At 40.5% G+C, this 15,346-nt stretch overlaps 1 protein-coding gene across 1 annotated transcript in view; it reads left to right on the top strand.

Annotated features, from left to right (window-relative positions):
* The window catches only part of EGF (epidermal growth factor), a 100,499-nt gene that overhangs the window by 33,721 nt on the left and 51,432 nt on the right, over positions 1 to 15,346 (top strand). The window contains exons 6-7 of the mRNA XM_029919099.1: positions 13,181 to 13,306; positions 14,518 to 14,640. Of these exons, the coding sequence (XP_029774959.1) occupies positions 13,181 to 13,306; positions 14,518 to 14,640 (249 nt within the window). The remainder of the gene's footprint in view (positions 1 to 13,180; positions 13,307 to 14,517; positions 14,641 to 15,346) is intronic.

Genomic DNA, 15,346 nt, shown 5'->3' with positions numbered 1-15,346 from the left:
GTTCTCAAAGTGCCTTCACGTTTAAAAGACATACTACTTTAGAGGCTGGTTAGTTCCTTCTGGAGGGTGGGCTTACAACAGGTGGATGGTAATAGTCCTTTAGTTTGCAGGGCATTTAGTCGTGAGATTATTTCAGTGGGGAGATAACAGAAAAATCGTGTAACCTGGTTGATATTATTTTTTACATAAAATATAAGTATTTATACACATGAGCGTATCAATAAACTTACCTCATGCCAAATGTCTAAACTAACATTTATCAAAGCATGTTCTAAAAAAAAACACTGATTCTGTGGGATATTATGGGACTCTTTGGGGGCCAAAAATGTTTCAGGGTCAAATGATTTAGACAGCTGGGTTAAATTAAACTAAATGGGATGTCTTTTTCCCAAGCGATTTCCCAGAACCACTCATCTGGATAAGTGCGTTGTTAGTCTCTAAGGGCCATACATCCTATGCCATTTTCCTATTTTATTTCCTACGCAGCAGCCCACTTGACTCCAGAATCTATTATTTCTAGCCGGACTGCTTTCTTGAGATCTAGACCAATTAGAAAAAAAAGAGAGATGGCGGGCACAGTGAGGGTTGAACTGCAGAGAAAATGGATTTAAAACATTGGGGATTTATTCATAGCATGTGAAAGTGAGTAGCACCAGTGAAGACTGTCCAACCAAGGGCAAGGCCACAAAACTTCCCAAGGAAGCCTCCAGCAATTTGCTGGTTTAGGTAATCCATGGCTTAGAGATCATAGAGGAGCTGGTTGCATCTGATGGCTGAGCCCCAAGTCCACACAGTAGAGCCACGGCTTCACCGTCAGGCAGGTCTTCTGATGGCTTCTGACCAGTTTTCTCAAAGTGGTCACTCAGTTCTCTCATCTGGGTCACACCTGCTTGCTGTCTGCACCCTCCAGGCTCAGGCTCCTGCAGTGGGCACGTGGTGAATTTCCTTATTAAGGCCCATATATTTATTTGCCTTCTGAGCACTTCTACTTGGATTTCTAGCATGAACTTCAGGCACAAAGGAAATAATTGACCTACCAACTTTAACCTCCCTTTTCCCTGGCTCTCGGGAAATCCCCGTCTCGGCAAATGGCATCTCACCTCCATCTCCCAAGGCAGAAATCTGGGGTGACGCTTTCTTCTCTCTCTCCTGCTCCTACCCCATGACATCTGCCTCCAGCCCCCAACAGTCCTCTCACCTGCCATCGAACCACAATTGCTCTATTGGGCAGCGACCCATCCCTAACATCTGCTTCATCAGTATTCCTGCCTCTCTTCTCCCTACTGCAGGGAGCATAACCCTTTAGAAATCAGAACCCAATCATGCATTCCTTGGTTAAAACTGATCAACAATTCTGTTGCCAATAATAAAAACCCAGTCTCTTTATTTGAGCTGTTTACAGCTGTTCACAGAAGGCTCTTAGTTTCATCTCTTGCCGTTATCTGCGTTACATTCTGTGCGGCGGCCCTGTTCAAAGGTTTCATTTCCTCCCACAAGACATGCTTGCTCTTTCCCCCCGGCTTTTCAGCATGTCCAGAAACATGCTTTCTCCATCTCTGCATGGGTTCATTCTCCTCATCCTCTAAGAAATAGCTCAAAATTCCTTCTTTTAGAAACACCTTTCCTGACGCACTCACGGTGAGCCTTGTTAGCTTTTCAAAGAATAACAGATTTGCCTCACTTGGCACTTACTGTTCGTTCTAAATTTCCTTAATCCTATGAGGACAGAAGAACACCTCTCCATTGTACTCCAAGTGCCTAGAGGACATTTTATAAATAACAGTTTGGGGAAAAAAAGAAATAGCAAGAAGCCCAGAGATACACTCAAAATGTTTTGTATAGCCTATTCCACAACAGAAAATAAAAGATTTGTTCTATAAAAAAATAAACAAATGAACAATAGTTGGGGGAAAATGATAGAAAGAATAGCCTTTGTCACTTTCTCTCTGAAATAATATGCTGAACAAATTTAAAGAGGTATCATATCTAAGTACGTGTTGTTTCCCTTAGGTGTTGTAAGCCCCGCTCTTCCCTTGATCCAACAGTCTTCACTGGGTCTGCTCCCTTTGGTTTATTATAACTAAACTCCCAAGGCTTAAAATTTTTTTAATTTTTATTTATTTTTGAGAGACAGTGAGAGAGAGCAAGAGACAGAGCACAAGTAGGAGAGGGCCAGAGAGAGAGGGAGACACAGAATCCAAAGCAGGCTTCAGGCTCTGTGTGTCAGCACAGAGCCCAATGTGAGACTTGATCTTGTGAACTGCAAGATCATGACTTGAGCTGAAGTTGGACACTTAACTGACTGAGCCACCCAGGTGCCCCTAAATTCCCAATGTTTTACATCGGTTTTCTCACTTAATTCCCCTTGTGCCTTGGTGTCTTTTTCTTTTTCCTCTAAATTGGTCTAGATCTCAAGAAAGAGGTCTTAGCTAGAAATAATATATTTGGGAGCCACATGGGCTGCTGTGTAGGAAAGAAAATAGGACAATGCCACAGGCTCTATCATCCTTAGAAATAATAGAAATAGGGGCAACTGGGTGGCTCAGTTGGTGAAGCATCTGACTCTTGATCTTAGCTCAGGTCTTAATCTCAGGGTCATGAGTTCAAGCTTGCATTGGGCTCTGTGCTGGGCATGCAGACTACCTAAAAAAATAATAGAAAGAGTCATAATTATTGAATGTGTAAAGAATTATCTGCTCTGGCTTTACCCATACCATCTCATTTAATCTTCACAACAATCCTACAAACTAGGTGTGATTATTATTACCATTTTATAGGTTAAAAAGTGGAGTTGCAGGGGCGCCTGGGTGGCTCAGTCGGTTAAGCGTCCGGCTTCGGCTCAGGTCATGATCGCATGTTCGTGTGTTTGAGCCCCGCGTCAGGCTCTGTGCTGACGGCTGGGAGCCTGGAGCCTGCTTCAGATTCTGTGTCTCCCTCTCTCTCTGCCCCTCCCCGCTCATGCTCTGCCTCTCTCTGTCTCAAAAATAAATAAAAAGTGGAGTTGCAGAAATGTCACAATATCTTGTTCAAGGTCACACTCTGGAGGAATTGGGATTTGAATCCAGGTGGGGTGACACCATGTTTCTTCCCCCACCACACTTATTATTGTCTATCATTTTGTCTCTTAGATTTTGTTTTATTTGTTTTCAAAAAAAACCTGTAACTTGGTGTATTCTTGTCTATCCATGGCCTCCCAGGGGTTAAATGCTTTGGTGTGCACAGATCATGGGGCTGAAACCTCTCTCACTCTCATGTGCATGCACACGCATGCATGCACACACACATGCACGCACACACACACACACACACACACACACACACACACAGAATTGATCCCCCATTTTTGTTGGCATGAAAAAGTCACTGGGCAACAATGCTCTCCTGGCTGCCCCAACACTAACACTATTATATGAATCTCAGAGCCAGGGTGGGAACTCCTTTGTATATGGTATTAATGACATTATTTCAAGCTCAATTCTGGTGATTTTTGCAACTAGTTTGTTCACAGATATTATTTTATAAAAGGTCCAAATATTTTTGCTTTCTTCTTCTTCGTTTCTTTTTGTATTCTTTAAATGTAGGTTTCAGTGGAGCACCAGGGTGGCTCACTCAGTTAAATGTCTGACTTTGGCTCAGGTCATGATCTTGTGGTTCACAAGTTCAAGTCCCACGTGAGGTTCTGTGCTAACAGCTCAGAGCCCAGAGCCTGCTTCCGATTCTGCATCTCCCTCTCTCTCTGCCCCTCCCCTGCTAGTACACTCTCTCTTCTCAAAAATAAATAAAACATTTAAAAAAATGTAGATTCCAGTGTTATGCTCATAAGAGAGTTTCAAAAGCATATTCTGTGGGAAATGAAGGGTGTCTACCATCAATACTGTGCAGAATACTTTTTATTCTTTTCTTGCACAAAAATATTGCTGAATTTCTTTAGTTCTGAGAGTTCATGAAGGAGAACTGCTTCCACCTGGAGATCTGTCTGCTCATGGAAGTGATTAGTACAGATAAAACAGCCCAGGTGGGACTCTGATTCATTTTATGTCATTGCTGCAGTGTCTACTATAAAACCTTGGTTATTTGGAAAGTCCTAGAAAAGAATCATTGTAGAAATGTATTTGTTTCCAAAATTTTCCCCCAATTTTTTTATTGTGGTAAAACACACTTAAATTTATCATCTTAACTATTTTTTTTATTTTGAGAGAGAGAAAGAGAGAGAGAGAGAGAGAGAGAGAATCCCAAGCAGCCTCTGTGCTGTCAGGTTCCACGCTGAACCCACAAATAGAAAGATCATGACCTGAAGTGAAATCAAGAGTTGGACCCTTAACCAACTGAGCCACCTAGCACTCCACCATCTTCATGATTTTTAAGTGTACAGTTCAGTGGCGTTAAGTACATTCACATTGTTGTGTAACATTGCCACCACCCATCTTCATAACATCTATTACTCTTTTCATCTTATAAAACCATCAATAGTAACATCTCCCAACCTCTAGCAATTACCATTTTAATTCCTGTCTTTATGATTTCAACTTGTCTCTGTGCCTCATATTAGTAGAATCATACAGTTGTCTTGTGACTGGCTTTTTTCACTTATCATAATGTTCTCATTTCATCCACATAATAATGTATGTCAGAATTTCCTTCCTTTTTAAGGCTGAATAATATTCCATTGTGTGTCTTACCACATTTTGCTTGTCCATTCATCTGTCAGTGTATGCCTGGGTTGCTTCCCTGTATTTGCTATTGTGAATAATGCTGCAATGAACATGGGAGTACAAATATCTGAAGACTCAGCCTTCAGTTCTTTTGGCTGTATACCCAGAAGTGAATTGCCGGATCATATGGTATTTCCATTTTTAATTTTTTGAGGAACCACCATACTATATTCTACCCAGTAGCTGTACCATGTTATATTTCCACTGATGCTTATTTGCTGTTTTCATGAATTTTAAATGATCCAGTTCAAACACCTACATCTCTTAATTTTTCATAAAAATCTTAGTAAAATATGGATGGCTATATCTTCCTAACATTATTTGTAGATAGCTGTTGACATTTTGTTAATGATGAGGATCAGGTTTACAAAGATACATCCCACGGGGGCATTCATCAGATGAGTAGGAGACAAAGCTGGGTTTTATTTTATTTATTTTTTATTTGAGAGAGAAACAAGAGTGTGAGCAGAGGAGAGGGGCAGAGTGAGAGAGTGAGAATTTTAAGCAGGCTCTATGCTCACCCCAGAGCCCGATCCAGGGCTTGATCCCACGATCCTGGGATCTTGACCTGAAGGGAAATCAAGTGTTGGACATTCAACTGACTGAACCACTCAGGCACACCCAAAGCTGCGTTTTAAATGCAGGTTTGCACTGACACCAAATTGCTACTACCTGAAACGCCTTTTAAGTACTTGGAATGGTTCTTTATCATTTTTCTGTCTTCTTTCTTGCTGTCAGATCTTACTTTTTGCTGGTTTTCTCCTACCCGGCTGTGGACTCTGTTTGTTTTCTAATGAGGTATTTCTTTGCCACTTATGTATTGAGGAAGCCAGATCACTTACTTGTCCTATAGAATTTCCACATTCTGAATTTTGCAGATCATAACCCCATGGTGTCATTTAACATGATTCTGTATTTCCTATAAACAGGTGGTTTTGGCCTAGAAGCCTGATCAGATGCAGATTTTTTTCTAAGAATACTTTCTAGGAGGTACAGTGTGCTTCCTGTTGATCACACCAGGAGGCATGTAGTGGCTAATTAGATCTTATTGTGGTGTCCAAGGGTCATCAGCAGTTCAGGGTCATCATCAGTTAATTGCCAATGTGGTCCATCCATTGTAAAGTTTCCCATCAACCTTTCATGTAATTGTTTCAGAAGCTATTGATTATCATTGCCTAGAGCTATTTTTTCATTAGAGTTTCAAAGGGATGACATTCTACTTGTATCACTGCTTATGCATTTGTTAGCTGAAGAACTTTTCTACATCAACTATGATTTCCCTGGGGAGGCTCTTTTATAGGAAATATAAATTAAATGTTCAATTCTTTCCCTTATCTGTTTTCAAAATAAAGGGTCTTTTAAAAAAATGTTCATTTATTTTCGTGAGAGAGGGAGAGAGAGCAGGGGAGGGGCAGAGAGGGAGACAGAGAATCCTGACCAAGCTCTGCACTGCCAGTGCTGAGCCCCATGTGGGACCCCAACTCACGAACTGTGAGATTCTGACCCGAGCTAAAATCAAAAGTCACACACTTAACTCATGGAGCCACCCAGGTGCTCCAAGGGTCTCTTTAAGCATCTTGATAAACTTAGAGGTTTAAAAAATATTTGACATGTGTCTATTCATTGCAGTTATTATCATTTTGACACTCAAATTGTACCATGTTTCTCCAGGAGGAGCCCTGAATTGAGGCTTCTAGTCTTTGTGAGAGAGATGACCAATAGGGTCACCTCAGCCGCCTTCTCCCAGTAACTGGCCCTGGCAGACTGGAAAGCTGGGCTGAGGCAATGTGTGGGCTCACTGGAATCATGCAGTCACTTCCGTCAGACGGGAATGCGGGGGTGGGGGGGGGCGGTGACAGAGGGAGTGTCATGAACACCTTGCATTTCCATTTCTACGTTGTGGGCTGCCATGGTCACACCTATTAGAAATGGCAACATAATAAGACTGAGTGGGCCCAAGGGGCTCTTCTGAGAGTAAAAAAATGTATACAGTAAAACTTTGGCTTAAGAGCATAATTCATTCCGGAAATATGCTTGTAATCCAAAGCACTTGTATATCAAAGCAAATTTCCCCATAAGAAATAATGGAAACTCAGACGATTCATTCCACAACCCAAAAATATTTATATAAAAATGTTTACAATACTGTAATACAATATAAAATAATAAAGAAAATACAAAATACAAAGAAAAATAAACAAATTAACCTGCACTTATCTTTGAAAACCTTCATGGCTGGTGTGAAGGAGACAAGAGAGAAGAGGGTTATTGTATAGGATGACTTTCACTATCACCAACAGGTATTGACTACATCACAGTATTTAAAATTTTTTAAAAAATGTTTATTGTTGAGAGAGAGAGACAGAGCATGAGTGGGTGGGAGGAGAGAGAGAAACAGAATCTGACACAGGCTCCATGTTATGAGCTGTCAGCACAGAGCCTGATGTGTGGGGCTCAAACTCATGAACTGTGAGATCATGACCTGAGCCGAAGCCGGACACTTAACTGACTAAGCCACCCAGGCGCCCATACAGTCCAGTATTAATAAACTCTTGTCATATACTATTTAATGTAACTGGCAATAAGGCAGCAGAGAAAGGGTCTATATCTGCAGGCAGCCTGACCTAGAATGAAGCGAAGCATTCCTAAGCTTCCTCTTGTATGAAAAAGCAAAGACTGTCGATAGGTGCTTTGAAGTGACAAAAAATGCACCAGTGCCAGTTGTGGGCACTTTCCAACATTCTGAAAAATCACTGATTTCTGCGGCATGAGACCAAGCATCTGAGCATGGGAGACAATCACCCACAATCCCTCAGTGAAAGAGAGAGAGAGAGAGAGAGACCCATTGGCTCAATTGTGATTATATGATGTTTCGTACTATTCATATGGCAAGACATTGCTTGTTTATCAAGTTAAAATTTATTAGAAGTGTTTGCCTCTCTTGGGGAACACTCACAGAACAATTACTCACAATGCAAGTTTTCACTGTATTTTTTAACGGCATAAAGGCTGTTGATTTGTTTACTTTCTGATTCTTAGAGGAATTTAGATGGATCAGGATACTAAGTAGCTGAATTCTGGCTAAGTGGTTTTTGTTTTTATTGTAATTGGGAATTCCACTAGCACAGAATGACCATTTTTGTATTTTCTTCCTTGTTATTTCTATTAACAAAGAAGATAAATATATTATACAGTGGAAACTTTTTAAGGAAATTGAAGAAGTCATTTACTCAGAGAACTCACTAATGAGGAAGACAATAAATAAATGAAACAAAAATATAACTAAGTTCTTATAGAGAATATATTATAACGATACCTGGGTGGCTCAGTCAGTTAAATGTCGACTTTGGCTCAAGTCATGATCTCATAATTTGTGAGTTACAGCCCCACATCTGGCTCTGTGCTGACAACATGGAGCCTAGAGCCGGCTTCAGATTCTGTGTCTCCTTCTCTCTCTGCCTCTCCCCTGCTCATGCTCTGTATTTCTCTCTCTCAAAAATGAATAAACATTAAAAAAAGAAAAATATATAATACATATTTTTCTATAAAACCCCATAGTTTTATATATATATGTGTGTGCATATACAAGGGTACATATATAAAGAAGTGGGATCTACAACCAGAAAGCTTGAGCTTGAGTCCCAGATTTATCTGTTATTACCTATATGTGGTCCTTAAGACACTATTTCCTAATTTGTAAAATGAAAGATAATATGTGCTTTGCATAGCTCAAGTGCTTCTTATAAAACTCAAATGAAAATATGTAAATCCTTTATGAAATGTTATTCCAATTTTTTATTGTGTATGCTAAATACTGGGTGTACTAATATTTAGTATAAGACTGGCTAAAGTGAATGAGTTCAAATGGAAGAGACTAGAAAGGCTCTGTTGATGAAGCGAGTCTTACACTGCATTTGAGGTAGGGAAACGGTGACCAAAGGAACAAAGTAGGTTGGGGAGTCCCATGTGCACCACTGAAGAACCGGCCAGGTACAACTTACAGATTTACTTGGCGTTAGAAAAGCTCACGAGAGCCTGTGTGTTAGGCAGGCATTTATTGAAGGCGCAGTTGGTGGTGGACATTAACTCCATGATTAGGAGCTTTAATGTGATCTCAGAGGTAATTAAGCTGCACTGCTGGGCTCTGGGAGGGGTGTTATCTGAGGTCAGCAGCAGCAGTTTTGAGTGCTAGCTTTGGCCTAATTTGAAGCTAAAGAACAGCAGCAGATTAAGAAGATTAAACAAAAATATAGCCCTCAATCCTCTGTGTTTTGCCACTTCCTAAAATGACCTTTGAAAGCGTTTAGTGCCTGAATTCAGGTCTTATCCTCAGCCTAACATTTAGAGGAAACAGTGATTGCTTTCCTGCCCATCTTTATCATTAAAGAGTGATATATATTGCTAAGGACTACCATTAAAACCACCAGCAGCACGGTAGAATGGAAGGAGGCCTGGCTGGCATAGTCTGACTGTCTGGGTTCTAACCCTAAGGTTGACTTGAAACTCAAGGAATAACTAAGTGAAGGACTTGAGTCGTAGGTGATATGATCACCGGTTTGTCTGTGCATGTATTCTGTATGTTTGAGGTATACCTGGGCTGGAAAAGGCAGCATGCGAGGTGCCGTTTGGACTATGAAATGTGAATGGGATGCATGCCTTATCCTCAAGAAGCTTATTGGTTAATGGAAAAGGGATGTGCCTGTGTAATTCTGATGGCAATGGGATGCATGGTGATGATAGTAAGAGCGGAGGTGAGCACAGGGGAGAGGTAGGAGAAGAGGGATAGGTGGGGTGCCTGGGTGGCTCAGTCTGTTGAGCATCTGGCTTCGGCTCAGGTCATGATCTCACGGTTCGTGGGTTTGAGCCCTGCATCAGGCTCTGTGCTGGCACCTAGCTCAGAGCCTGAAGCCTGCTTCTGATTCTGTATCTCCCTCTCTCTGACCCTCCCCTGTCTGTGCTGTCTCTCTCTTTGTCTCTCAAAAATAAATTAAATAACATTAAAAAAAGGGATAAGTAATATTGGATTTAGATGAAGAGAACATTTCCTGTACCCTGGACGCTAATTGCTTTTCTTCACTAGAAAATCCCCATTAACACATTATAAGCAGTATATAAGGCTTGAGACTCTTTAGAGGTATAAACTTAGAGCAATTTACCACAAACATCTGGTTCTGTATAGAGCCATAAAAATTTCATTTTTAAAATAGGGATCTCAAGCATATTTATTCCAACATTTTAATTTCATGGATTAAGAAACTAAGATTAAAGAGATCATGATTTGATGTAAAGGCAGAATTAAGACAGAACTCAGTTTTCCTAGTCCTTAAGCCAGTACTTGCCTATCATGCTGGGTTTGAAAAGATTTTTATAAGTGATATTCATAGGAAGCATAATTCCTTGATTTTTTTGTTACCAAGAAAGTGGAAACACTTTGGTTCCATTAAAAAGCCAAGTCCAGGGGCGCCTGCATGGCTCAACTGGTTGAATGACTTCAACCCAGGTCATGATCTCACAGTTCATGGGTTTGAGCCCCGCATCGGGCTCTGTGCTGACAGCTCAGAGCTGGGAGCCTGCTTTGGATTCTGTTTCTCCGTCTTTCTCTCTCTTTCTGCCCTTTCCCTGCTTGCACTCTATCTCTCTCTCACAAGTAAATAAACATTAAAAAGCTAAAAAAAAAAAAAAAGCCAAGTCCAGGACTGCCTCTCCACCTGCTGGATAGAGTGTTGCTGGATTCATGAATCATTTAATAAAGGTCAAGCCAGACCCTTCTGTATTTTTGTTGTTGTTATGCTCTTGCAAAATTTATAAAGTCAAACACAAATATAAATTCAAATAAATGTGTTTTTTTTTTTTAATTTGAAGTGGGTGCATTCTGTCTCCTAATTTTAGTCATTTCCTTTTAAAATTTGGATCATTTTCATTTTCATTTTGCTTAGTTACAATTTGAACATGTGAAGCATGTAGGAACCTGAAAGCAGTATAACTATACATGTCTGATTGGTGTAAAACCATAGACAAGAAAACAAAATTTTGAGAAACAATTCAATGTATATCTGAACTGATTCATTAGGTAGGTAATACTGAAATGGTATTGAATAATTGGCAAGATTTATTTTGTATTTAATTCTGTCATCGTGTATGAATAAATAAGTTAAAAATGTTTTAAATATTTTATTTATTTTTGAGAGCGAGAGGGACAGAGCATGAGTAGGGGATGGGCAGAGAGAGAGGGAGACACAGAAGGTGAAGCAGGCTCCAGGCTCTGAGCTGTCAGCACAGAGCCCGACGCAGGCTTGAACTCATGAACCATGAGATCATGACCTGAGCTGAAGTTGGGTGCCTATCAACTGAGTCACCCAGGTGACCTGGATAAACAAGTTTAAAATAATTAAGGAGATAACACAGACTTGCTAAAAGGGGGTATTCATAACTGAGGTGAGGCTGGGAGATTTCATTAGTACATTCCTTAAGTGTTCCTCAAAGTGTGATGTGAAGACTCCCAGCAACAGAATCAGAATGATTCCTGAAATGATTATTTCTGAGCCTTTTTCTTGATTTTTACTATATCAGAATCTCTAAAAGGTGACATTACGTACGAGTTCACTTCGATGCACGCTAGGGACATTTTCAAGTGGGTAAGAGTATGTTTTTATTGTGTCATAGTGTTATTTGTCAAAAAGAGTGTTTAGTGACTTGAAGTAGCAGAAAATGGGTAGAGTCAGAGTGAGGAGACATCTTTATAAGTAGATAAACAGAAACCAGAGGAACAGCCCTACGTGGACAATGGCCTCAGCTTCTTGCACTGCTGAGCTCAGGCTCTCGTTGGTTTGTTCTCCAGGCCACTCACAGCAAGGCTGTGTTTTTAGCAGTCCTTCTGTTGGGTCCTTCTCATTATTCACAGGCTCTCACTGATCTCAACCCTGCCATGACTCTGGATCCATGACCCTGGTCTTCTTCCCTTACTGTCACCTATTGCCTGAGTTCTGCCTCTGTTTGTTTGTTTGTTTATTTATCTAATAGTTTATTGTCAAATTGGTTTCCATATAACACCCAGTGCTCTTCCCCACAAGTGCCCTCCTCCATCACCACCACCTCCCTTGCCCCTCCTCCTCCCCTTTCAACTCTCAGTTCATTTTCAGCATTTAATAGTCTCTCAAGTTTTGCATCCCTCTCTCTCCCCAACTCTCTTTCCCCCTTCCCCTCCCCCTGGTCCTCCATTAGATTTCTCCTGTTCTCCTGTTAGACCTATGAGTGCAAACATATGGTATCTGTCCTTCTCCACCTGAGTTATTTTGCTTAGCATGACACCTTCGAGGTCCATCCACTTTGCTACAAATGGGCCTCTGTTTGTTTCTTCTTGGATCCTGGAATCTGCCCTCAGATTCAAGCTTAACTCTGTATCTCCCAGAACATTTTACAAATTGTCCTGTCATTGTTAGAATTGGCAAAAAAGAAGAAGGAGCACAATTTGAGCAGGAATCCACGTGTTTGGATCCTGCCTGACTCTGGCTCTGAAAATCAAAGGTGCTAAGTTGGCCATTTGTTGTTCCATATATTTGGCTAATTCAACTCAAGCACCTACCTCACTAAGCAGATTCTGCTATTTACCCTGGGCTGTTTTTATAAGACATGGAATACTGACAGCAATAAACTGAGAAATTTGGGGACAAGATATATGGTAGCGGTATATTTTAAGTCTGAAAGATGTTCTTTAAATAACGATCCTAAAAACAGCAGCTAAACATATAGATTAAACCTGTAACTATTATACTTAAAAAAAGATGTTTTTAGGATTGAAGTTTATTTCTTAAGCAGATATTTCATTTTCAGAATTTTTGTTTGTGTTTTTTATTATTATTCCTTTTTATAAAAGTAAATCAGAATGAGTGAAAGGAAGGGGATTAAGAGCACACTTATCTTGGGGTGCCTGAATGGCTCAGTCGGTTGAGCATCCAACTTAGCTCAGTTCACGAGCTTTCGGTTTGTGAGTTTGAGCTCCACATCCATCTCTCTGCTGTCAGTGCAGAGTCCGCTTTGAATCCTCTCTCCCCCTCGCCTCTGTACCCTGTGCAGTTATCTTTATGAGCACTGAGAAATACAGAATTGCATATATAAAAATATAAGTGTATGTTATTATATATTACATATAATGAGTAAAGAAGAAATGAAAAGCTGATAAGTTGTGTTTAATGTTTATAACCCAAGGAATGAATTCTCCAGCTAATTAGGATGTCCATCCTGAGTGCTTTTGTAGGAATAATACAGTTAGAGAAGTAAATGGGCTGCCTCTCTGAAAGCTTCAGAATCCAGACTAATACTGTTTGGTTCCGGAGCAGTGTCACCACCGCGAAAGACAACACCCCTGCTTTTGTCACAGGGAGATTAGACTTCTAAGAACCGTGAAGGAATCAAACAGTGCCTCTTGTCAAAATACCCCTCCACTCCAAATAAACCGTCTTCTCTTTTAGGTCAGAAACTCTGCAAGCCGAGGAAAGGTAACTGCACGGGCAGCGCGTGCGGGCAAGACTCTAAGTCCCGTTTGTGCACCTGTGCGGAGGGATATACTCTAAGCCCAGATGGAAAGTACTGCGAAGGTAACGTGCGGGGTAGCTACCGAAAACAAATGCAGCCCACCTGAGCCAGGGTTGGTCTCCAGCGGGTCATCGAGAGCCTTAAGTGAAACCAATTGAGGTTTCTCCTCTTTTCCCCAGAAAAATATTTTTTTTCTATTGTTGAAACCTTTGTAAAAACTTTCAAGTCTCCTTTACGTCTCGTGTTCCTAGACCTAATGCTCTCAGAGGCTACTCAGAGTTGATATAAGGCAGGGATTCTCTGAGTGGACACCGTGGACCTGCATGGGTTTGATAGTGTGCCAAATGTCAGGATTTTCAGATTTTTTTTAAGGTAGTAAGCTAGTTCCATAACTATCATTAGATCCTCATAGAGTAAGTGAAGTCTACACCTTATCCCATAAAGATCTGGTAGGATCTTGGGAAACTGTGCACCAGCACTGGTTATCTAGGGCTCCTCCTATTTTGAAGCTTCAGGCCCAATTCAGTGAACCCAGGAGAAATACCACATCCCTTCTCCTGGGAGATCCAGTGAGTTACTAACGAAGAGCATCCAATGGCTGCAGCACACATTCAGTAGAACTGGTTGGGGTGAGAGGTCAGGTAAACCTGACATTTAAGGCTAAGCGTATGTCTCGGCTGACCTGGGACTAGTGGGAGAGAGGAAGGAAGCTGCTGGGGAATGTTCCTACATTCAGGTGAAGGGCTCCTGTCAGCCTTGAAAAGGCTGAAGAGCAAAGATGTCCTATCCGCATCAAGAACTTTTACGAGTCCCTGCCTTAAGTGGCTGTGTCTTTTCATGGGAAATTGTACTATTTCTTGAAGGCAGTTCTAGTATGAAAATACAGATTTATTTGAAAGTATAAATGTGACAATAAAAGTGGCTTTCATGACAATTGAACTTACTTCTTTCATTTTTTGTGAAAGTAGCAAAAACAGTCTTTCCATGGTCAGTTACAGGAAATACAAGTGTGACATATTCTACTTTGTGCTGACCTGGATGGCTCAGTGAGTTAAGCGTTTGACTTCTGCTCAGGTTATGATCTCACAGTTTGTGGGTTCAAGCCCTGTGTCAGGCTCTGTGCTGACAGCTCAGAGCCTGGAGCCTGCTTCAGATTCTGTGTCTCCCTGTCTCTCTGCTCTTTCCTGCTCATGCTGTCTCTCTCTCTCTCTCAAAAATGAATCAACATAAAAAAATAACCATCTGATTATGTTTTACTGTTGTCATTATATAGATGTCAATGAATGTGCCTTTTGGAATCATGGCTGTACTCTTGGGTGTGAAAACATCCCTGGATCTTATTATTGCACATGCCCTGTAGGATTTATTCTGCTTCCTGATGGGAAACGGTGTCATCGTAAGTATTCATTGCATTATTTTCTTTCTTTTTCAATCATGTTTGTATGATGGCTATGATCTGGGTTGGTAGACCTTGATCAGCAGTATGCATTGGAATTACCTTGATAAGTTATTATGTACATGAGTTACTGGACTCTACCCCAGGCCTATTAAATCAAAACCTCTAAGGTTGGGAAACAAGAAAAACAAATATATAAATCTCTTTATGTATTTCTTATTTCTTTATCCATATCTTATTATGTATCCCTAAAAGATAAGTATATAAAAAACATAATCATAATACATTATTACATCTAAAACACTAGCTGTAATTCCCTGCTATCATGTAATATCCAGTTAGTTTTTAGGTATAATCACAATAGCATTGTCATACGTGAAAATATTGGCAATAGTCCCCTAATAACCTCAAATGTCTAGACAGTGTTCAAATTATCATACAAAGTTTTTTGTCAAACAGTTGATCTGTTTGAATAACCATCTAGACAAGAGCTGTGTGGTGTATTTAGCTTAATACTTATCTTTTATTCTACATATTCCCTCATGTCTTTTTTTCATCCTTGCAAGTATTTGTTGGAGAAACTGTATTTTTCCTGTGATTTCTCAAATTTTGGATTTTACTGATTGCTCTTATATGATGTCCCTGGCTTTCTGCAAACTTGTAGTTAGAGAGAAGGGCTTGAGCAGATTCAGCTTTGACAATCTTG

The sequence above is a fragment of the Suricata suricatta genome, chromosome 1 (genome assembly GCF_006229205.1).
Source record: "Suricata suricatta isolate VVHF042 chromosome 1, meerkat_22Aug2017_6uvM2_HiC, whole genome shotgun sequence".
Classification (NCBI taxonomy): Eukaryota; Metazoa; Chordata; class Mammalia; order Carnivora; family Herpestidae; genus Suricata; species Suricata suricatta.
The sequence above is the reverse complement of the archived record's forward strand: the minus strand, read 5'-3'. Positions and strand labels throughout refer to the sequence as shown.